The sequence below is a fragment of the Manis javanica genome, chromosome 7, assembly GCF_040802235.1.
Source record: "Manis javanica isolate MJ-LG chromosome 7, MJ_LKY, whole genome shotgun sequence".
In the NCBI taxonomy this organism is placed as follows: Eukaryota; Metazoa; Chordata; class Mammalia; order Pholidota; family Manidae; genus Manis; species Manis javanica.
In genome coordinates, this window is record NC_133162.1 from 122,535,692 (window position 1) to 122,559,725 (window position 24,034).

The following is a 24,034-nucleotide window of genomic DNA, read 5'->3' on the forward strand; positions in this document are numbered from 1 at the left end:
AGAACCTCACCCCCCCCCCGTTTTGAGAGAAATCTTCTGCATCCGTGGATGTTTTATTGCCCTTGTCTAGCTTGGATTAACACATAGTCTACAGGCACACACCTGATCATCTACATTTGCTCTCTTACAACACTAAACTATGTTTTCTACCTTTATCTTGCATCTACCCACCACTTCAGCATTTTATTAAAAATAAAAATAATAATAATAATAAAGGGAGAAATGTGGGATCCACATATAAATCAAGTATAAAAATCAAACGAATATTCATATTTGACCTGATTGTTTATAGTTCATAATGCATAATCAAAACTGAAAGTTTCTGTGATGACTGCCCTTGCACTGTTCACCATGTAAGAACTTATTCACTAAGTAAGAATTTGTTCACCATGTAAGAACTTGTTCGTTATGCTTCAGAAGATTGGAGACTGATGAGAATTAGGCTTGGGGTGGATTAATGATTGTGCATTGAGCATTGACTCCCTTATACAGAATTTTATTGTTGTTAACAACCATTTGATCAATAAATATGAGAGATGCCCTCTCAAAAAAAAAATTAGAGTTGTTCTGTTTATACATTCCCAACATTTAAAAAATAAATTTTGAATTTGTCTGAATGTGCCACATATGTTACAGAAAGTTCCTTCATTCTCATTTGTGCACTACTGAAATGATTCATACCGCAATTATGTGAAAGGGTAAGTTTTCCCAATAAAGTGAAGCTTTGGTGTACAAAAAGCATATCTATTTCATAAAGTAATGTGGACCGCTATGACAAGATCATCTTGTCAATGAACTGAAACTTGCCATTTTGACTAAAGCAAGGAAATGCTTCTCCACTGGCTTTATTCAGAACAAATAAAAGCAGCCATAGGTTTAAATTCCATTGCCTGCATTCTTTCCTGTTAGATACTCAATAAATGTAATTAGATTGATTGACTGACTTAACAGTCTTTTTTACTACATAGAAGGAACTATCTCTATGAAAGGAAATCCCTACTTGTAGCCAAATCTTCTGAAGGATGTCTTCAATACAAAGAGTAATGAGTATTTCTCTCTGGAGAAAACTGATGTAATATCAGCCTGGTGAAGAGATCTGGACCTCTGTCCATTAGCGTAAAGTCAATGCTATAGAGAATCATCAAATACTTTTATGCTTTCCACTAGAGTACATAACAAATGAATATCACTGATGAGAACTAAAGCCTGTTGATGTGTTCCTGTAATTAATCTTAATTAATAATACATTAAATATTTTCCTGATTGTGTGCACATACATCATTTAACATTGATTTATGCCAAAACCTTAGGGAGGATTTAGTGGCATATCACAGCCAAGGTTATTCTTTTCTTTATTTTTATTCATTCTTACCCCTCAACAAATGTCCTAGTTACCAATAAAGTATACATATACATACATAGAAATTGTGTGTATATATATATATATAATATATATGATAATTTAATCATAAGCACCATGCCTGTCATACATGCATAGCTTCAGACATAAGTAATGCCAGGTTCCTCTGCTAGAGGCATGTGATGGTGACATCCAGGACCTGGTAGGAGGACTGCGTAAACCAACTGATCTATCTTCTCTTTTAGGCTAATGAAATTATCAAATGCAATGAGTTAAACTGTTAAAAAATAAATTAATCTGTTCCAAGCCAGCATTGATTTCCAAAATGTGTTACATAATGCCAAGATCTCTAAACTTGTTAATTAGGTGAAAATTATCAGGTGACAGGAAGGTGATCTGCAAAGGGACTGGGCAGGAACTGGCCCGCAATGGAAGAAACCCTCCTGTGGAATGGATAGAGACTGAGGTGGAGTTAACCAATGACTAATGTGTGAAAGGGGGTCACCCGTGGGGTGAGAAGAAAGAGTAGTTACACAGAAAAAGAAAGTTTGAGGTGAGATTGTCTTTTTTTTTTTTTATTAAAGTATCATTGATATACAATCTTATGTTGTTTCGAATATACAACACAGCGGTTCAACATATTATTAAATTCTTACCTGCTCTATTGTGGTCACTATCTATTGATGTAGTTAGATGTTACAGAATCATTAACTGTATTCTCCATGCTGTACTATCATCCTTATGACTAACTTATACTGTGATTGTAAATTATTCTGCCCGTTTATCCTGTTCACACTTCCCCCACACCCTAAGCCCTCCCACTTGGTAACCACTAGTCCCTTCTTGGTGTCTTTAAGTCTACTACTATTTTGTTCTTTCTGTTTTGCTTTGTCTTTACACTCCACAAATAAGTGAAATCATATGGTATTTGTCTTTCTCAATGTAGCTTATTTTACTGAACATGATACCCTCTAGATCCATCCATGTTTTTCAAATGGGAGAATTTCTTTTCTTTAAGGTTGAATACTATTTCATTGTGTATATGTCCTATATCTTCTTTATCCATTCATTTATTGATGGACACTTAGGTTGCTTCCATAGCTTGGCTATTTATTGCAAATAGTGTGGTGATAAACATAGGGGTACATATGTCTTTTGAAATAAAAGATTTTGTTTTCTTTGGGTAAATTCCTAGTAGTGGAATTACTGGTTCAAATGTTATTTCTATTTTTAGTTTTATTAAGAAACTCCATATGGCTTTCCACAATGGTTGCACCAATTTACATTCCCACCAACAGTGTAGGAGGGTTCCCATTTCTCCACATTCTCGTCAGCATTTGTTATTTCTTGTGTTCTGCATAGTGGCCATCCTAACTTGTGTGAGGTGGTATCTCACTGTGCTTTTAATTTATGTTTCCCTTATGATTAGCAATGTGAAACAACTTTTCATGTGCCTGCTGGCCATTTGTATTTCTTCTTTGGAGAAGTGTTTGTTTAGGTCCTCTGCCCATCTCTTAATCAGGTTATTTGTTTTTTGGGTGTTGAGGCATATGAGTTCTTTATGTATATTGGATGTTAACCCCTTTTATGACTCATTTATGAATACATGCTCTGACACTATAGGATGCCTTTTTGTTCTGCTATTGTGTCCTTTGCTGTACAGAGCTTTTTAGTTTGATGTGGTCCTACTTGTTCATTTTTTATTTTCTTTCCCTTGCCCAAGGAGATGTGCCCATGAAAAACTTGCTTATGCTTATATTCAAGAGATTTTTGCCTATATTTTCCAAGTGTTTTATGGTTTCATGACTTACATTCAGGTTTTTGATCCATTTCAAGTTTACTTTTGTGTATGGAGTTAGACAATAATTCAGTTTCATTCTCTTACTTGTAGTTGTCCAGTTCTCCAAACACTAGTTGTTTAAGAGGTTGTCTTTTCCCCATTGTATATTCATGGCTCCTTTATTATATATTAATTGACTATGTATGTGTGGATTTATATCTGGGCTATCTATTCTGTTCCATTGATCTATGGGTCTGTTCTTGTGCCAGTACCAAATTGTTTTGATTGCTGTAGCTTTGTAGTACAGCTTGTAAGTCAAGGAGAATAATTACCCCAGCTTTGTTTCTTCTTTCTCAGGATTGCTCTGGCTATTTGGGGTCTTCTGTGGTTCCATATGAGCTTTAGAACTATTTATTCTAGTTAGTTGAAGAATGCTATTGTTATTTTAATAGGGATTGCATTAAATCTGCAGGTTGCTTTAGGCAGGATGGCCATTTGACAATATTAATTCTTCCTACCCATGAGCATGAATATATTTCCATTTCTTGTTGTCTTCTTTAATTTCTCTCATAAGTGTCTTATAGTTTTCAGAGCAAAGGTCTTTCACCTCCTTGGTTAGGTTTATTCCTTGGTATTTTATTCTTCTGATGCAATTGTAAGTGGAATTGTTTTCCTGATTTCTCTTTCTACTAGTTCATTAATATATAGGAATGTGACAGATTTCTGTGTATTAATTTTGTATCTTGCAACTCTGCTGAATTCAGTTATTAGTCTTAATATTTTTGGTTGGAGTCTTTAGGGTTTTCCATGTATAATATCATGTCATCTGCAAATAGTGACAGTTTAACTTATTTTTTACCAATTTGGATGCCTTTTATCTCTTTGTGTTGTTTGATTGCTGTGGCTAGGACCTCTAGTACTATGTTGAATGAAGGTAGTGAAAGTGGGCATCCTTGTCTTGTCCTGGATCTTAGAGGGAAAGTTTTCAGCTTTTCACTATTAAGTATGATGTTGGCTGTGGGTTTGTCATATATGGTCTTTATTATGTTGAGGTATGTAACATCTATACACATTTTGTTAAGAATTTTTATCATGAATAGATGTTGAATTTTGTCAAATGCTTTAAGAATTTTTTGAGATGATTGTGTGATTTTTGTCTTTCTTTTTGTTAATGTGCAGTATGGTATTGATTAATTTACAAATATTGTAACATCCTTGCATTCTTGGAATAAATTCCACTTGGTCATGATGGATGATCTTTTTGATGTAATTTTGAATTCAGTTTGCTACTATTTTATTTGTGATTTTTGTATCTATGTTCATCAAGGATATTGGTCTGTAATTTTCTTTTTTTTGTGGTGTCTTTGTCTAGTTTTGGTATTAGAGTGATGCTGGCCTCATAGAATGAGTTTGGAAATATTCCCTCTCTTCTACTTTTTGAAATATGTTAAGGAGGATGAGTATTAGCTCTTTTTAATGTTTGATACAATTCAGCTTTGAATTTTAGGTAAGTTTTGAACACCAATTTGATTTCACTGCTGGTAATTGGTCTGTTAAGCTTTTCTATTTCTTCCTGGCTCAATCTTGGAAGGTTGTATTTTTCTAAAAAGTTGTCCAGTTCTTCTAGGTTGTCCAATTTAGTGGTGGATAATTTTTCATCATATTCTTTAATAATTCTTTGTATTTCTGTGGTGTCCATAGTGATTTTTTTCTTTCTCATTTTTGATTTTGTTTATGTGTGTACACTCTCTTTTTTTCCTGGTAAGTCTGTCTAGTGGTTTATTTTGTTTATTTTCTCAAAGAGGCAAGTCCTGGATTCATTGATTTTTCTTTTCTTTTTTTTTTCTTTTCTATTTATTTCTGCTTGGCTCTTTATTATGTCCCTCCTTCTACTAACTTTGGGCTTCATTTGTTCTTTTTCTACTTTCTTTAATTGTGAATTGTTCTTGTTTTTTGAGGCAAGCCTGTATTTTGAGGCAAGCCTGTATATATCCTTTACTCTTATAACTGCCTTAGATGCATCCCACAGGTTTGGAGCTGTGGAGTTTTTGTTTTCATTTGTTTCCATGTTTTGGTTGATTTCTATTTTAATTTGGTCATTGATCCGTTGATTATTTAGCAGCATGTTCTTTAGCCTCCATGTGTTTGAAGGCTTTTTTGTTTTCTTTGTATAATTTATTTCTAGTTTCATACCATTGTGGTCTGAGAAGCTGCTTGATACAATTTCAATCTTTATGAATTTATTGAGGCTCTTTTTGTGACCTAACATGTAATCTATTCTGGAAAATATTCCATGTACATTTGAGAAGAATGGTATCTTGCTGCTATTAGATGCAATGTTTTATAGATATCTGTTAAGTCCATCTGATCTAATATATTGTTCATTGCCTCTGTTCCCTTACTTATTTTCTGTCTGGTTGATCTGTCTATTAATGTGAGTGTTATGTTAAAGTCTCCTAAAATGAATGTGTTGCAGTCTATTTAACTCTGTTAGTATTTGTTTTACATATTTAGGTGCTCCCATATTGGGTGCATAGATACTTATAATAGTTATATCCTCTTTTTGTACTGAACCCTTAGTCATTATCTAATGTCTTTCTTTGTCTCTTTTTACTTTGTTTTGAAATCTATTTTGTCTTATATAAGTACTGCTGCTCCTGCTTTTGTCTCCCTATTATGTGCATGAAATATCTTCTTTCTATCCCTTCAGTTCTAGTCTGTGTATGTCTTTGGGTCTGAAATGAGTGTCCTGTAGGAAGCATATAGATAGGTCTTTGTTTTTTTTTATCTATTGTGCCACTCTGTATCTTTCGATTGGTGCATTATGTCCATTTCATTTAGGGTGGTTATTGATATATATATGTACTATTGCCTTTTTATTGTTTTCTGGTTCTTTTTATAGTTTCTCTCTGTTCCTTTCTTCTCTTTTACTCTTTTCTTGTTATTTGATGGGTGTTTTTTAGTGTGATTGTATTTCTATGTTTTATTTTTATTCTTTTGTGAGTATAAATTGTTGGTTTTAGTTTTGTGGCTACCAAAGTTTCAAGGATAGCCTCCTGACTATATAAGTGTGTCATAAATTGCTGACTACTCTTTTTCAAACACAATTTAAAGCTACTTTTTTCTTCTTTTTTCTCCTCCACAATTTATGCATTAGGTGTCATAATCTGCACTTTTTGTGTATCCTTTGACTTTTTTTGTAAGTAGTTGATTTTGCTCCTTTTATTTTGTATTGATTTTGTACTTGCTTGGTAATTTATTGGTCTACTACCTTACTGTCAGTTTATTTTCACTGGTGAAAGCTATTTGGCCTTAGGAACACATCCAGCTAGAGCAGGTCCCTTTAACATATTCTGTAGGGCAAGGTTAGTGGTGGTAAATTCTTTCAACTTTTATTTATCTGGAAATTCTTTAATCCCTGCTTCAAATTTAAATGATAATCTTGCCAGGTAGAGTATACTTGGTTGGAGGTTCTTCTGTTTCAGTGCATTAAATATATCAAGTCACTCCCTTCTGGCCTGTAAGGTTTCTGCTGAGAAGTTTGCTGATAGCCTGATTGGATTTCCTTTGTGCATGATCTTTTTTCACTTTCTGGATGATTTTAATACTCTCTCCTTGTCCTTGACCTTTGCCATTTTAATTATTACATGTCTTGATTTTGTCTTCCTTGAGTTCCTTTTGTTAAGGGCTCTCTCTGCTTCTATGATCTGAGTGTCTATTTCCTTCCCCAGATTATGGAAATTTTCAACAATTATTTTCATCAAAGAGTCTTTCTATCCCTTCATCTCCCTCTTCTCCCTTTGGTACCCCTATTACGTGAATATTGTTCCATTTGGATTGGTCACACAGCTCTCTTATTATTTTTTCATTCCTAGAGATTCTTTTTCTGTTTCTGTCCTCATTGTTTTAGTATTCCCTTTCATTTACCATTTGTTTTACAGCTTCTGCAACCTGTGATAATCAGCCATTAAATCTCTCTATTGTATGTTTCATTTCAGATAGTGTATTCTTCAGCTCTGAGTGGCTCTTTTACAGGTCTTCTATCTTTTTGTTGAGGTCCTCCCTGAGATCTTGAGTATTTTTCTGTAGATACATGAGCATGTTTATAACTTTTACTTTGAAATATTTATCAAGAAGACTGGTGATTTCTGTTTCATTCAGCCTTCTTTATGGTGTTTTTTTTTTTGTAGTTTTGTTTGGAACATATTCCTCTGCCTCCTCATTTGTCAGGCTTTCTGTCATTCCTCCTATGGAGTAATAGCTTTATGATTTGAGGTACCCTCTAGTGCCCAGCAGCTCAAAACTCTTTATTTTCCAGTACAGGATCCCTGCTGTTGGCGTGCAGTGAGTGGGGCCACCTTTCTTCTGGCTTACAGTGGTCTGATTCTAGGCAAGCAGTTTGCTTCAGACACACCTTTGTGACCAGCTCAGAAGTCTCTGCTGGAGTTACTGTGGGCAGGGCCACCCTCTGCCTGGCTTGCATCAATGGTGAGGGCTACAAGGTTAATAGGCTGGGCAGGCTGCTGTGAGGCTCTGCCCTGGCCCATTGTTCAGGAACTGCATGTGCAGGGATGGAGCTCTGGAGACTGGCTCCTTCAGGTACCTCCCATGTTGGGCTAAAACAGAGCCAGGTAAGCTTCAAGGGTCTCCCTCTGCCTACCTGGCAGCAAAGTCTGATACAACTGCAGGTCAAGTGGATTGTCTGTAAGCCATGCACTCATGGAGGAACCTTGGGTCTGCACTGCCAGCGAGGAGGATGGAGTGTCTTGGGCTCCTGAGAGTTCCCAAACTTTTGGGCTGAGGGCAAGCTGGGAGGTATCATCCACCTTCCATTTCTCCTGAGAAGAGAGCTCTAACAGTTGCCCCTCTGGCACCCCTCTCTCTGCTGGGAAGTCTTTCAAACTGCCTGCTTTGCTTTTGTATCAGGGGACAGGTAGATTGGGCCTGTTCTTCATAAGCAGCTGAGATCTCAGCTTCCCAAAGTGTTCTGCTTGTTTTTGTTGTCCAGCCCTGCTAATCACCAGAACACCATGTAATGTGAGCTCCTGCTCCCAGAGCAGATCTCCAGGGCCAGGTGTTCAGTGATTCTTGGCTCCTACCCACTCCCTGGTTCATTCCTCTTTCTCCTGCCTGTGGGCTGGGGTGGGTGGAGGGTTTAGGCCCCACTCAATCAGCTTTGCCACTTTACCCATTTCTGTGATGTCTTCTCTTCTTCCCTAGATGTAAGCAGTCTGTTTGCAGTCTTCAGGTGATTTTCAGGTTTAGTTGTATTTGCTGTATTTTAATATTTATATGTTTTGGGGAGGAGGTTTCCACCTAACCTTCCTACTCCACCATCTTTTTCTCTGCCTTGAACACAGATTGTCTTAAGTGAGTCATTCTTAAGATGCCACTAAAGTTTCAGGCATCCCAACAAACTGAGTCTAACTTTGAAGGTAGCACATAGGAACTGATTAGACTAGATTATGAAAGATGTAAATCAAGAAATACCATCAAGTACTCTTTCCCTTATGCCTGATTTGAACACCAGAAGAAGAAGGAATTTTCATTGCTTCTACCTTTTATATTCACATATTTACATATCGTAGGCATTATGCCTACCCAAAACCAAATTATGTATTATAATAGAGCCCAGAGTTGATTTCTTCTATGACAAAAGAGAATGTATTGACTATATCCTTGGGAGAATTAAAATAGAGTGGTTAAGAGCACTGGCCAAAAACTCCTGCCTTTAGATACAGACTCTATCAATTATTATGTGAACTTGACAAGGTAATATTGCCTCCTTTAGTTTCATTTTTTTGTATATAAAATGGAGATAATTTTTATCTCAAAGATTTTAGAGAAGATTAAATGAATTTGTATACATAAGGAGATTTTTACCAAAGAGCTTGGAACATTGTAAAATCTAAAAAAAAAATGGTTGTTGTTATTATTATTTGGGTAAGCCTCTGAGTTATACCGAAGTTTTAGAGATTACCATTAAAAATAAAAGTTAATTTACAATAGCCAAGAAATGGAAGCAACCTAAGTGTACATCAGTAATGAATAGATAAAGAAGATGTTGTACATATACACAATGGAATATTATTCAGCCATAAGAAGAAAACAAATCCTACCATTAGCAATAACATGGATGGAGCTAGAGGGTATTATACTAAGTGAAATAAGCCAGGTGGAGAAAGACAAGTACCAAATGATTTCACTTATCTGTGGAGTATAAGAACAAAGAAAAAACTGAAGGAACAAAATAGCAGCAGACTCATCTGGACTTGCTGAAGCATCTTCCTAATATTCTAGTGTAAGTGTCAAATAGGCAGTTGTATTTATAAATAATGAATTGTCAGTGTTAGAATTAACAATCTGAGAGACATCTGCATATATAGATAGTATTTAAACCCATGGGACTAAATGAAATTACTTAGGGAGAAAGTTTAGATTAGAACAAAGAGTCTGAGAATGGGCAAAACAACATTCAGAAGGCCAGCAAAGGAGGAGACACCAGTGAGTATTAGGGTGGATGTTGAGATAGAAAGAAAATGAGAAAGGTATGCTCTTGCATAACTGGGAAAAGATAAACTGACAGGAAGGGAATAGTCAGTCACCTGTGTGGAATGCTGCTGAGAAGGTAAAATGAGCACAAAAAGTGACTATTGTATCTGGTAATATGGAAGTGATTGATGTCCTTGCTTGGAGGAGTTTCAGTGGAGTGTTATTGATAGAAGCCATTTTAGAGAAGATTGAAGACACAGTGGGAGGTGTGGAACTGGAAACAGAATACCGACTACTGCTTTTCAACCCTGGATTCATTTTCCATAATCACCTGTTGAATTTTGGAATTTACCAATGTCTAATCCCAGGCCAGTCTAATCTAAAATCAATTAAATCAGGGCTTCTGGGAGGTGGGGGAGGAGCTTGGAAGTATTTTTGGATCTTGAAGTATTTTTTCAGAATGCTGGAAATTAGAATATTTTAAAAGAATACAGGTAATTCTAATATGCTGCTGGCATTGAGAATCACTTTTATCAACAAATGTTTCCAGAGTTTTACATGTGAAAGAGAGTGAAGAGGTGAAGATGGCAAGTGTTTGTTGTTGCTATTATCACTGTACTTCTGACTATATTTTTCTAATGGAAATTCTGAGGATATTTCCACTAAATGTACTAACATTTGGAAAGCTCTTTCCAAAATGTACTCAGGAGGAGGAAAAGTAGAGAGGGAGAAATTGATGATTTAGAATTTTAAGTCCGGGGCCAGGAAATCCTGGGGCAAAATACCTCTAAAAACTGAAATCAGTCAAAGCAAGATATAAAGTTTAAAACCTGTTTATTGCTTACAAACTGCAGTCTAGGCTCTTCTCTTTTTCCTGCTCCAGCAGAAGCAAAACCGGTCCTCCCCCTCACCTCTCAGGTACAGATAAGCCCTCCATTGCCTAGGTATTACCCATTGATAGGGAGATGAACTTCTCTCCACCCCTGAGGAATGATGCCAATGCACTAAAGCCATACTTCTCTCCACCCTTGAGTGCCTACTGATATGCAGATGTAGTAAAGCCAGGCGAGATATTCTGAAAATATTACAATTTTACCCACAAGGATAAATATAAACAATAACAAGAGGAAAATCCTTGAGGAGGCCAGACAGAAACTGCGTAATTTTATTTAGCTCATCTTCTGTTAGCAAGAGTGGGCATTTTTATTTTCCACCACTGAAGAAATTCTCGTTGCTTGATTTGCAGCTGTAGTCTGATGCTGAGTGGGGAAAAGGTATGAAATAAGTCCATTGGTTTAAAAAAACAAAAATATTTACAAAAGAATTTTAAAAGCTGTCCCTATTTTTCATATGTTTTATGTTTTTTATTAAATAAAAAAGACAGTCCTCCTACACGTTAATGTTTTTGTTAAATCATAATTTCCCTTAGAAATATTAGTCTCTTGAGGTCATTATGATCAATGGCCTGGCCAAGACATATATAGAAATACTTACTGTCTCATAGTTCATTAAAAGAATGAACAATTTATCCAATTCAGAGCTTTCCAAAATGTTACGAGTGCAAGTTTAAGTGTTTATAGCTGATATAGACAAGAATATAAATAAAATGGCAATCCATTCCCTCAAATCATAGTCAGTAAGTTGGTATAATGTATTAGGAAGGAAGACATGTTTTCATGAAGACTGAGGAATATAGATAGCTATTTTTTTGGAATTACTCAGACACCTTTGTTAAGGATCTAAAGCAAAGTAGCTTTATGAAAACAAGTAAACCTTTGTTTAGGTCATAGGAAAGTTACTTAGATGTACACAAAATGGATAGTTTAATTCAAAACTTAACAAAAGTCATCATATTGAGTGTGATTTTATTGTCACACTAACTTGAAGAAGTCATCAAAATGAGTGTGATTTTATTGTCACATTAACTTGAAGTTCATCTGGTTAGAGAGGATCACAGAACTTGCTCAGACTAATAATCCTAAAGTTCTCAATATCTCAGGGTATGAAAAAATACACTATTCTTCTGCTTTGCTGATTTATTTGTGTGGTTGCAAATTTTCTCTAGCAACTAGAGGCAATGAAAACAGATTTTTGGTCCCTGGAGCCCTATTAAGCAAGAGGTTTACAGGTTATTACAAAATTCATGCAAATACTTATGCACAAGTATATTTATCACAATGCCATTTATAATATTGTACAGGGATAAGATCTGACAATCACAATAGAGGACGGAGTAATTAAATAATGTTATTAATAGATTATCATGCCGCCATTAAAATTTAAAGTGCTTTTCATTAAGAAGTTGCTTAGAAAAAAGGTAAAGCAAAAATGAAAAATACAGTATGTTTTCAGGTAGATGAAAAATACATAGAAAATAAATATTGAAAAGAAATGTAATATAATGTTACTTTTGTTTATTTCTGCATAGTGGGATTGCATGTCATTATTAGTTTATAATTTCTTTTTTATATATTTGAAACTTTCCAAAATGAGTATATATTTCCTTATCTGTAAAACTAAGTCATGTCTTTTTTAAGTGAATGCAAATCATGAAATATTATAAACCCCATTTACTTTTTTTCATTTTCAATATGATGTGTTAAAATAAGTTAAAAGATGGACTTGGTATTTCATTTAATCATTAATATTGTCTAAAATAGTTTTTTAGAATATTATTTTGTTAAGGACATTATTTCTAGGAACTAAGATAAGCTAAAATTGAATGGAAGTTTTGAAAAGTCAAAACATTTTTCTTAGCATTTTAATGCCAAAGTCAATTAGAGAATTAGAGTCATGAAAACATTATGGAAAATATATAATGTGCAAAATGATTTCCTCTGTTTATAATAAAGCTTTAGCACTTGTAATTTATTATAAGATGTTGATGCTGAAACTAAGACATCATATATGAGGAAACACACTAATTAAAAAGGAAAAAAATCACTGAACTTTACTATTTTAATAATCAAACTAAATACAGGAATGGCATGACAAAATTGAACGGTATATATGTCCTTGCAATTTAAATTGAGACTTGAATCTCAGTGGCATCCAGACTTTTCAGCCCCTCCCTCCTTAGATTCTGTCTGTCCATGTCTCTGTAATTCAAAACTATGAAGCCGATTTAAAGACCATGAAGTCCAACCCTGCAGCTTACTAAGAAGAAAAACAATGCTCTGAACGTTATATATTCCTTGTTAAAGATCACAAAGCCAGTCAGGGATAGAGCCGAGAACCCCCATCACTGGAATTGTTTCCCTCAAAAATCTTGTATAAAAGCCAGAACTGCTTTTAAAATCAATGAACATCCCATGTTTAAATTTTTAAAAATTGGTGTTTTGAATTCTTTGGCCTACATAATAGCTAAGTCTAAGACACAAAGTTAGTTTTGATCACTGATTCATAACAATTAATGCTTTTCCATCTTAGGTGCAATCTTATCTTGCCTTGTAGTTCAGAAGTGCAGCAGGCATACTGCTTTAAGAATTTTTAAGGATTTTTAAAAGGAATGTGAATCATGACAAAATATCCAGAACTGTGTGGGTTTGTTGTGTATTTTGCTTTGTTTTGTTTGTTTTTATTTATGAAATATTTTCATGTATCAAGTGCCATTTGGGGTCTCCTAAATTGTAAGGCTAAAGTTGTTTTCAAATATGTTATCGTTTCTCAAAGGCTTTTTGTGAATTCCTCCTTCAGCCTTAATCATCTGAGACAGTTGACCAATTAAAACAGGGTTTATTTTTACTTCTGGTCTCCTCTCTTTTCCTGCTTCCTTCTTCCTTAATTCTTGTACAGTATAGAAATTGAGAGTGTGGCTGCAAGATGAAACCCTCCATTTTGCAAACTGATGTGAATTTTAATTTTATCGCTGTATGCCTTCAGGTAGGTGGTGAATTTCCTGTATTCAGGAAACATTACCCAAATATTTCATCCAGATCCCTACTTGTTCAAGAAAGAACACTTGCGTATATTAACCTACAGAAGTTGTTGAAGCTGTTGTTTTTCAAATCTTAATTAAGTATATTGCTTTTTTGTCCTCAAAAGCATATGGGAGATGGTTAAATGAGTTTTCAATGAAACGTGAGCTGATGACTCTTGCTTAGTACAAGGAAAACTGATGAGCAGTTAGAGCAGTTAGAAGCCATTTCCAGAGATAGAGCTCTAAATTAAAGCTTAACTATAAACTTCAAACTGAGTTACGAAAAGGGGCCGGAGAACCATTACTTAATTGCAATGCAATTTGGTGGATTGTGGGTAGTGTTGATTTCAAATACCCTACTTACACTAGCAGAGGTTGCCATTCTACATAGTTTCAGTGGTTCAACTTGTAAACCCATGGATAAAACACCATTCAACTCCTCTTTTAGAAGTGATGAAAATTATGGTTTTCCTGCCAAAGTGTTAATTCCATATTAAGATTTGAACTGACACAAATACTCAGCTTACACTGTACATTGAAATACTGCAACTCCAGAGTTTTAACTACCCTAGTTTTGAATATCTTTCAAAGAGAGAGAGAACTAAATAACAAATCTTAGAGAACTAAATAACAAATCTTAGCCTAAGAGTGATTTAATTCTTCTTAATGATTAAATTTGATCACTTATTTAGAATGCAATCATTCATGCCTGGTCAGTGAAGTGTAAGGTTCTAGAGATGCTCTGAAAAATGATGCTCAATACTCTGGTAAGAAGGCAGAGGTGATCAGTTTGAGGAAGACAGAGGCCACACACAGGTGCACAGTGACACCAAGCCAGGCTGCGCACTCGAGCTTTACCCCTCAGGGAAACTGTGGGTCACTTTGCTCATCCCAGGAGAACATAATTCAGAACGTCCTTCTCTTCTCATCTCGGGACTGCTCCAAAGAACTGTAGAGTCAGGAAACAGATGGAACCACTAGCCTAAGGACTTTATCACTGAGAAAGGGCAGCAAGAACATGGATACTAATGCAGGAAGACAAACAAAACTGCAGCCACCTAGATCCTGGCTTCAGGAACCAATCGATTTATTCTTCCATTTCTCACTCATCCCATGGGGGTCAAAACAACCTGACTTTGATAATGCAATTTCCAAACCACTTCCAAAGCAGGTAAATTGTGGTCTTTCTGATAAGCTCTTAGGAGACCAAGTAGGTGTATAGTTTCGTCCCCCGCTATTTCTAGCTGTTCTTTCATCAGGAATAGCAAATTCGAACATGCTTTTGAAGCAATTTGAATTTGAAAAGGGAAAGGTTTCCATCTACTGGATTCTTTGAGTAATAAAGAGTATGAGAGTCCACATTCGATTTTCTTTTGGTATTGGCAACGTGTAATAACACAGTATGTTCACTTAAAGATTTCATAATTCTTTTAAATTGCATTTTATTTCAAGGGTCTACTCATTAATGAACACATTCAGATCTTACAAAATTTAAACCCTTTTTATGTCCCATAACGTAGTCCAAAGTAATACATAGTCTGCCTTTTTCATTCACTGGGAAAAAGTGATATGGAGCAGTGATATATATCCAACGAAATAGTTCTATTAAGAAAATCCGTAGGATTGAAAGAAATGGGGTGTTTTTTTTTATTCATACAGATAGTCACCTCACTTTTTTTCCTTTAGTAAAAATTGTCTTTTCTTGAGCAAATCCCATTTTTTTTGGGGGGGGCATACTTTGAACTACACTAGAGGGTATATAAACAGTTTGAGATAAATCATGTTATATTTCACTGAGTCAGTACTGAGAGGTAAAAATCCATTTCTTCCCCAGCAGAGTTGGATTTTTAAAAAGATGTGAGTATTTAAGGTTTTACTTGAAAGAAATTTAGTCAATAGAATGCAGATGTACGTGCAGCATAATTTTTAGGTGTTTGTGCCTTACTACACTCTCTTGAGTTTGAAATCCCAATTTATGTCAAAATCATAGCAAATATGTTATAAACTGAATGAAAACACAAATGGTAGTTTAATGTCCATTTATAACTATGAACATTATCTGGCAAATAAAAATTTTCAATCATGATGAATTTGTTTTTACTTCAAACTCATAGATATGGAGGACAGTATTACCTAGGGTTTTCCATGATTCCACAATGCTTGGTTGAAGAAATAAAGCAGAAAAGACTTAAGATTTGTGTTCCAAACTACAACAAATATCCAAAGATTCCCAGTTGAGTTCCCTGCAGCTCTAATTCCTCCCCTTATAAATTACTGAATATATTTAATATATTCATCAGAGAATCAACCAATGAGTTTTAGTTATCACAAAATAACTATCACAAAATATCATTTGTTATCACAAAAATAACATTTGTGATAAATGATAAATTCTTAATCTGAACATTGAGTATGTGTAGCAGAACAACATCATGCTATGATTCCTGTGAACTTACTGAATGAGGGTTCAAAGTATGGTCCCCCCAAAAAAATGGGATTTGCTCAAGAAAAGACAATTTTTACTAGAGGAAAAAAAGTGAGGTGACTATCTGTATAAATAAAAAAATATAAAAAAATGTCTTAATAAAGCAGAATTCATTAGAATTGTCATAGATATTTTGAATACTCTTAGCAGCAGAACCTGGTTATACTAGAATGTTATGTCTACCCAGTTGAGATACAACCTTATAATTGTATCTGAAGGATTTCCTAAAATTGGACTTTTGAAGACAGTGAAATGATTTGTTAAGAATAATAGGTAATGTAGTTTGTAATTAAATATGATTAGCTTGGTAAATATATGCAGCAAATATTAAATTATAAACAATGATGTGACAATAATCTTGGCAATATATGCAACAAATATTAAATTATAAAGAATGATGTGACAATAATCTTCTTTTGTAAGAACTTATTTTCCTTTTTTTGAGTTGCCTGCATTGTTTATTATCTTTTTGTGACCAGTCTTTTTCACATATCTATGACCCATGTTAATTGACACTGGTAATTTTTCCTTTTACTTTTTGCATCAGAAAATTTTTGGCACTTTGTAGGGAGGGGAATGGTTGCTTTGCTTTGCACTTGCTCTACTAACAAAATCAAGCCCATATCTTCTAAATATAGCAATAAAGGAAGGCTCATCTGTGGCGTTAGTGTACACATTAACCTTTAGTTATTTAAAGGAGACTTTACAAAGGAAATAAAAATGACAATTCACATAGAAGCAGTTCATCAGACTTAAAAGGAGTAGTTCATTCACTTAACAAACATATATTGATTATATAGTATGTGCCAGACATTCTTCTAGGTCCTGTAGATATAGAGGTACATGAATAAGACAAAAATATTTATTTTCTTGGAGATTACCTGGTAGTAGGAAGATAGACAATTAAAAAAGATATTTAAATAGTATGCTTGATTAAATAATAGTTGGGGAAATCAATAGCTACAAAAGGGAAGAGAGCTGTGCTCCTGTCAGACAATGTAATCAGGAAATGCCTCATGGAGAGAGTTCAGTGATTTGCCCGAACGCGGCACTGTGGCCTATTGGGAGAACCAGAGCTTAGGGATCTCTGTTGACATACCACCTTTTTAGCTGCGTGACTGACCTGTTTCCTTTTGACTGTGTTCATATGACCCCCACACCTGGCAGTACCCGTAAACCCAAGTAACTACTCAAAATTCAGACCCACTGACCATTTTACCTCCAGTTTCCTGTGTCCAGGAAACTGACACAGAGAATCCCATCCCTATACAATATCCTTAAATTAAACCCTCATTCAGTAAGTTCACAGGAATCATAGCATGATGTTCTGCTTCACATACTCAATGTTCAGATTAAGAATTGATCATTTATCACAAATGTTACTAAAACTCATTGGTTGATTCTCTGATGAATGATCTGAGATGCACAGCTTTGCGCCTCTTCTCTTGAGACAAAGAGGAAGTGTGTATAACTAATATTTCATATTAGTTCAGGGAGAATAACTTCTTCCTGAACCTCTTTCGAATAGGAAAAGCCTGAAATTCTAGGAAATTTATACCAAAACCATTATTCAACCTCTCTGTTGTAGGTGCCTTATCTAATGTAGTTTATACATGCATAAAAAATTGCATTTTATTCTAAGTTAAGCCATGCAGATGGCAGATTTGTTACAACAATTTCTTGTATTACAAAAATATATGTTAAAGTCATGTAAAACAATGTGAAGGATGATTTTCCTTGGATTAACCATTGATTTGCACCAGTTTGTCATGATAACTCTACATGGGCTTGTATAATTAAGAATCTCCTTTCTGAACTTAAAATTTGACTTAAATTTAAAAATTTAATTTAAAATTAAAATTTAAAAATTTAACTTAAATTTAAAATTTAATTTAAAAAAAAATTTAAAAATAAAAAACTTAAAATTAAAAAAAGATTAAATGTTTATTTGAGACCCACTCTTGTTATAAAAAGAAATTTTCCTATGTAAAATGGAACTATAGAAATGGCAGTAATTTCAGAGAGCATATAATATGCATAATGATGCTTAATAAGTGATACCCAGATCTTTTAAGGCAGAAAATAAAACGACATCAGGAACATTTTTTTAAAGCCACTTAAATTTTATGTCATTACCCACCTTGCTAGAACAGTTGAAAATCTTTAGTTTGCTTATGATGATAACACATATGTCATGCTTGCTAAGGACTAATAACATGTTCTGATGACAAACCCACCATGTAAAATGCCTTGTAGCTTTCTCCCCTTTTTAAAGAAAGTCTTAAATTGGATTTTTATAAACAAGGCTTGATCTAGTGTTCTTAACCTTTTGTTAATGTTATTATTGACCATATTTAAGAATAGAGACCTTGATTATGAAGCTATGAGTGCAAACTAAAATATTGCTTTAGTGTAAATAATTTTAAAGGAATTCATGTTTGGTCAATTAACATTGTCTGATATTCTCCCACATATTCAGTTCCTTAAAAGACTACTTGATTCTCATGTTGTATATCTAAAATGAAGAAATTTTTTAAAGTATCTAGAAGCTATTTAAAATGTGAACACATACTGATGTGTTAATAATTGCTGAATATGAATGAAGTCCCATAATGTCTGCATTCTGTAAAATGGAAACATTGATTTATTGTCAAGCAGAAATCTATAATTATACTGTATAGTGACCATAAAAGTTTAATACGCTTAAAAATTTGTGATAAATTCTGTAACACTGCCTTACAGAGTACATCTTAACTCAGTGAACACTGAACATTGAGCAGGAAGAAAATAATGCAAGATTAAAAACCCCATAAAAAAGATTAAAGGGATTAAGATTGTTGAGCCCCATGAAAATATTAATAAAACATTGTCTTAATGACTACTACCTGATGTAGCAAATATCTTAACCCATGACTAAAATCACTGAAATTACTTTAAAATATTTCCAATTTAGCAGAAAGAATGTAATTAAACTTAAAAATTTTCCCATTTGTATCTAAAAATTCAAAAAGTATAATAATAATCTGTAATCTGTTACTGGATTAGGAAATACTTTCCTGCAAACTTTGTATAACTGAACAAAAGGCATTTATAAGTTTTGACATAACGACAGTTAAAATATGGGGGCTCTCTGTACCAAGGTACTTTCTAAGCATTTTCTCATTTATTTCTTCCTAAGTCTATGAAGTATTTAAAATTATTATTTCTAGGGTACCTTGCATGAGTAAAGTTGTCTTTCCAAGGTTGTATGACTGGTGTGTGATGGATCTGGAATTCGTACTCAGGTGGATCATTCATTTACCCATGAAATACTGAAATTATTCATCTAAGTCTCCATTTCTCCACAGTTTTTAGTATAATGTTTTCTAGACTCTAATCTGCCAGTTTGAGACAAAAGGTGGTAGAATATCTTTCTCTTTGTATTCTTAAGTGGTTATGGATTATACTTCCAGATGTTCTGCTTTAAGAGACTTTAAATGTATATATTAAGGAATAAATAATGACTTAAATAATTTCATAATTTTCTCCCCAGAATTTTTGTTTGTTTCTTTTCTAGGAGATTTTGATAAGATAATAGGGGACTTAATGTGTCAGGATCAAAAAGAAGTCATTTCAAATATTGTGGAGACTCGCTCCATGACTCAGCTGAACCTGAGAGGGGTGGATGGGAGATGCAAGAAAAATACAGAGATAAACAAAGACACAGAAATGAAGTCCCATAAATTGGGATCAGGAGCTTCACTGGCCGCTGGTGGCAGATAAGTGATGCAGTTTTATTTCAAAGTGCAGTTTATATGCACAGGCTCACTTTTATGAGCTGCCCACATGATGTCACTTCTGGGCTGATCTCATATCCGGTGTTGTCACTTCTGGTTCTGGTGTTACTTTCAGTGATATCACTTCTGGTGGCTGGATTCAGTGACCTCACTTCTGCCCTCCACAAAATATAATCTATAATGACACAAAAGCATGATATATTAATTATCTATTGATGTATAGTAAATTACTACAAACTTAGTGTTTAAAAGCACACACATTTATTATCTCACAAGGCCTGTGGGTCAGTAATCCAGGCAAAGCCTAATCCACTGCTTCAGGGTCTCTTCACAGGCTTCAAATAACACGTCAGCTAGGACTACAGTTTCATCTCAAAGCCCAGCTGGAGAAGAATCTGCTTCCAAGTTCTTGTGATTGTTGTTAGAATTGAGTTCCTTGAAGATTGTCAAACAAGAGGTTCAACTCTTTGCTGGCTATCGGCCATCAGTTCCTCGCTATGTGGGCCTCTCCACAGGACAGCTTATAATACAGCAGTTTAACTCACCAAAGCCATTAAGGGGGAAACACAATAGAGAATCTGTAGTAAGATGTAAGTTACAATGTTAATATAACATTATCACAGAAGTGACACCTCTTTATCTTTGTCATATTCTTTGGTTAGAACAAGTTACAGGTTCTGTTCACACTTCAGGAAAAGGTACCAATAGGAGCTTGGATATCAAGAAGTGGGGATAATCAGAGCCATCTGAGAGTCTGTTTGCCCCAGACAATAATACAGAAATAAAGAAGTGAGAAATCTTTGGTAATAGCCAAAGAAAAACAACCTTTTTATCAGTACATTCCTAAAAAATAAAACCAGATGATATTTTCTGAAATGCCCATCCAGTTTCACTCTCCATCTTATCTCACCCACCTTGAATTGCCATTTCAGCCCAATGACCACTTCAGAGAAGCCATCCCTGACCTACCCCATTTGATTGGTTATTAGATTGCTGATTAGGCTGTGAGAGAAGAAACTGAATATAGTTTTTGTCTAACAGTTCATCACTGTCACCCAGCAGAGTACACAACACAGAGAGAGAAACAATGGAAGCTTGGTGAGTGAAGGAACAGATGGTAAGGGCACTGAGCTGCAAGTCAAGAGACCTAGGTTCCAGTGGGAGCTCATGCCCTTATCAATTGCATTACTTGACACCTTAAGTTTTTCATCTGTGAAAGCTCAAAATTCTAACTAACTCAGTTACAATTTTGATTCATGTTGTGATTTTATACAGTTGTTCATCAATAAATTTTTCCTGCATTGACAATTTTTCATGGGTTTTTATCTATTTCCTTCATCTTTGAACCAATGATTTTGAGGTTTTAACCTATTTGCATCAAGTAGTCAGAAGGCAGGAGGAATAATGTGAGAAGCTTAAATCAATATTTGTAGGATTGTATTTTAAGAGACTCTCCTGATGTCTTCAGAGTTTGTATATTTGCATACCATAGCTATGGTATATTACAAAATGCTTTCCTTTCCTCTAGACAAATCAAATACTCACCAGGAAACAAAATACTACCTTATACAAATGCCATTCCTCTCAAGATGTTGGCGTTCTGCCTACCCCTTCAACTGCCCTTTCCCTTCTCTGGAGCTGGAGGGTTTGTTGAGAAAAGTAGTACCATAGACTTAGACCAGTGACATCCAGAGAAAAATACAAGGCTCTGAAAAGAAGGGAAGTATGTTAGAATTCCCTAAGTAGTAGAGTACTAGACTATTATGTAAAAGAATTATTTTAACATCACAATAGTACAGCTGACACACTTGGCCTGTTTGCAATCTTTACTGAAAGTAGCCCTTGTTTAGCAACTGCTGAGAAGATCTACACCAAACAGTGTTAAGTCTGGTTTGTGAACCGTATCTTATGTAAGCTATAAATAACTTTGCTTGGTTTTCAGTATCAAGTCTTTGACATGACTGGTGCTAGAAGAAGATAAATACTGCACCGGAAACCCAGGAGCAATATGTTACTCTACCATTCCCAAAAATCATAAGTCAAACTTATGCTTATTAAAATTTTTGTCATTGGTTGTTGCATAGTAGTGATGCACAGTGTCCCGAGGGTGACTAATGGCCTTCCTGTAGCCTTTCCCAGCTCACTCATTCATTGTAGTTCAGAACAGAAAGGAGAAATCAGTTGTCAGTAGAGGTTGAGAGTATTTTTGCAATTTTTCTTTCAAAACACAAGTCAATTGTTCTTTTTTTTAAAATCTGAATTCCTACTGTTCTTCATAGAGTATTTTCTTTACTGTAAGGCCATGGTTATGGAATCTGTGTTTTTCTTGCATGGTGTATGTGTCAGAACCACTGGAGTGTGGAAATACGGACGGGGGAAATGGCAAGTACAGAAGTGTGTGGAGCTTCACCTTCATTTTAGTAGTACTTTGGGTTTAGAAAAAATGCTTGGGCTGAGACCTTCAATACCTGTAGTAGTGCAATTCTGAGGAATCCTGAAGGTGATGTATTTACGCTTCTAACTGAAAGGACATCTGGGCCAAACTTTAGTTGATGATTTCCTGCTCCATTCACCTTATATGCAGCAAATGTGCACAGGCTCACAAAATAACTAGCCTACTCTTCTCTTATGGGATGATGAGCCATTTAGGTGCACATTAAAAAAAACAACAAACATAACAGAGAACATTTAGTGAGCACTTTCTATGTAGTAGGCAGTGTTTAAGAATTGTACATGTTAACTAATTTAACAATCACAATAATACTCTGAGAAAGGTGCTCTGCCCATTTGGTAGTGGAAAGAACCAAGGCCCTATGAGATTACATAAATTGCCTATGAGATTACATAAATCTCAGATGTGGCAGAGTAGAATTCAAATCCAGGCAGTTTGAACCAGTCCCTAAGTGAAGAGCAGGTTCTTCCTATCTTTAATCTTACCTGCATTTATTAAGAATTTTTCCCTTTGCTGCATAGATAGAAATATTTAAATGTATACAAGTTACTCCTGTTAGAGAAAAATTATATACCCTAGGTTTACATTCTGTTCACCTAGATACTCAAGAATTGACTATGTGAACTTAATATTTCTTCTATGGGAGTTAACATGTTCCATAATATAATCTCAGATATTACTTGAGTTAATAAGATGTGGCAACCAATTCACACTAGTCTTCCTGGGTTGTATGGGTTTTTTCTACTAATAACTCATAATTCGAAAACATAATTAGATTTCCTTATTGGCTTTGCAGACAAGAATGCTGACTAAATGCAGACTAGGAAAATGCACTTGAATAAACATTAAAAATTATTAATAATATTCTTTGCAATGAGACCGATTGACACTTTGGAATCAAATTTTGCATGAACTAATCCTTCCCTCCCCCTCTCTCTTTTATTAGATATATAAATATTTTAGTAAGTATAAGGGAGTAATTCCAAATCATGAAAGAAAATATGTCTAATGTTTCTTATATACACACATACATGTGAAAAAGAGAGGGAAAAGGAGAAGACAGAGAAGAGTATGTGCAAGATAGCAGTACAACTAACATTTAAAGAATGTCTCTTGGTGCCAGATGCAGTTCTAGACATTGAACATAAATACACACATCAACAAATACATGTGTTCATATTTACTTATCATTGTCTTAAAATCTTACAAAGGAAATTTCCTAAAGAAAAAAATTTAAAAGCATATAGAATTTTTTTCCCCAAAGGTTTTTCTCTAATAAGTCAATTTACATCTTGTGAATGACTAATATTTAGAATACAATAAAGCTGTGTTCCTCAAATTGTTTTCAATGGAGCATTATTGTCTCAAAATTCTGGAAAAGGCTGGGTACATTTGGGAAACATTGCCTACTGTGGATATTCAATACGTGCTTCAGCATAGTAAAAGTAATGAGAAGTACTGTAGTAAAGATAACTGATTTGACTGTATTTGGGTCATTGTTTCTATTAAAATAAGTCCAGATAATAAATGTTTAAGTACTGTGTTTCATCTAATTTAAGCTGCCATCAATTTAAAGATCACCATTTTACTGTAAGCCATTAAGAAAAAGTTGCCAGTTGAACTACAAAGTAAGATTTCCTTTTCACTTAGAATTATTTGTCCCTATTAAAGTAACTCCTTTAGACATAAGCCAATTCAGCTTTTTTAGATCATATTCTTGCACACATATAGAATTTTTTTAAATAAGCAAAATAAATCAATCAAGCAACT

At 34.6% G+C, this 24,034-nt stretch overlaps 1 protein-coding gene across 7 annotated transcripts in view; it reads left to right on the forward strand.

Annotated features, from left to right (window-relative positions):
* GALNT13 (polypeptide N-acetylgalactosaminyltransferase 13) overlaps nucleotides 1-24,034 on the forward strand; it is a 494,477-nt gene that overhangs the window by 405,697 nt on the left and 64,746 nt on the right. The window contains exon 10 of one of the 7 annotated variants that reach the window (XM_073241476.1): nucleotides 19,593-19,813. The exons of the other annotated variants lie outside the window; for them this stretch is intronic. Coding sequence (XP_073097577.1) covers nucleotides 19,593-19,798 — 206 coding nt within the window. The 3' untranslated portion in view covers nucleotides 19,799-19,813. Of the gene's footprint in view, nucleotides 1-19,592; nucleotides 19,814-24,034 lie in introns of those variants that run through there. 7 annotated transcript variants of the gene reach the window in all.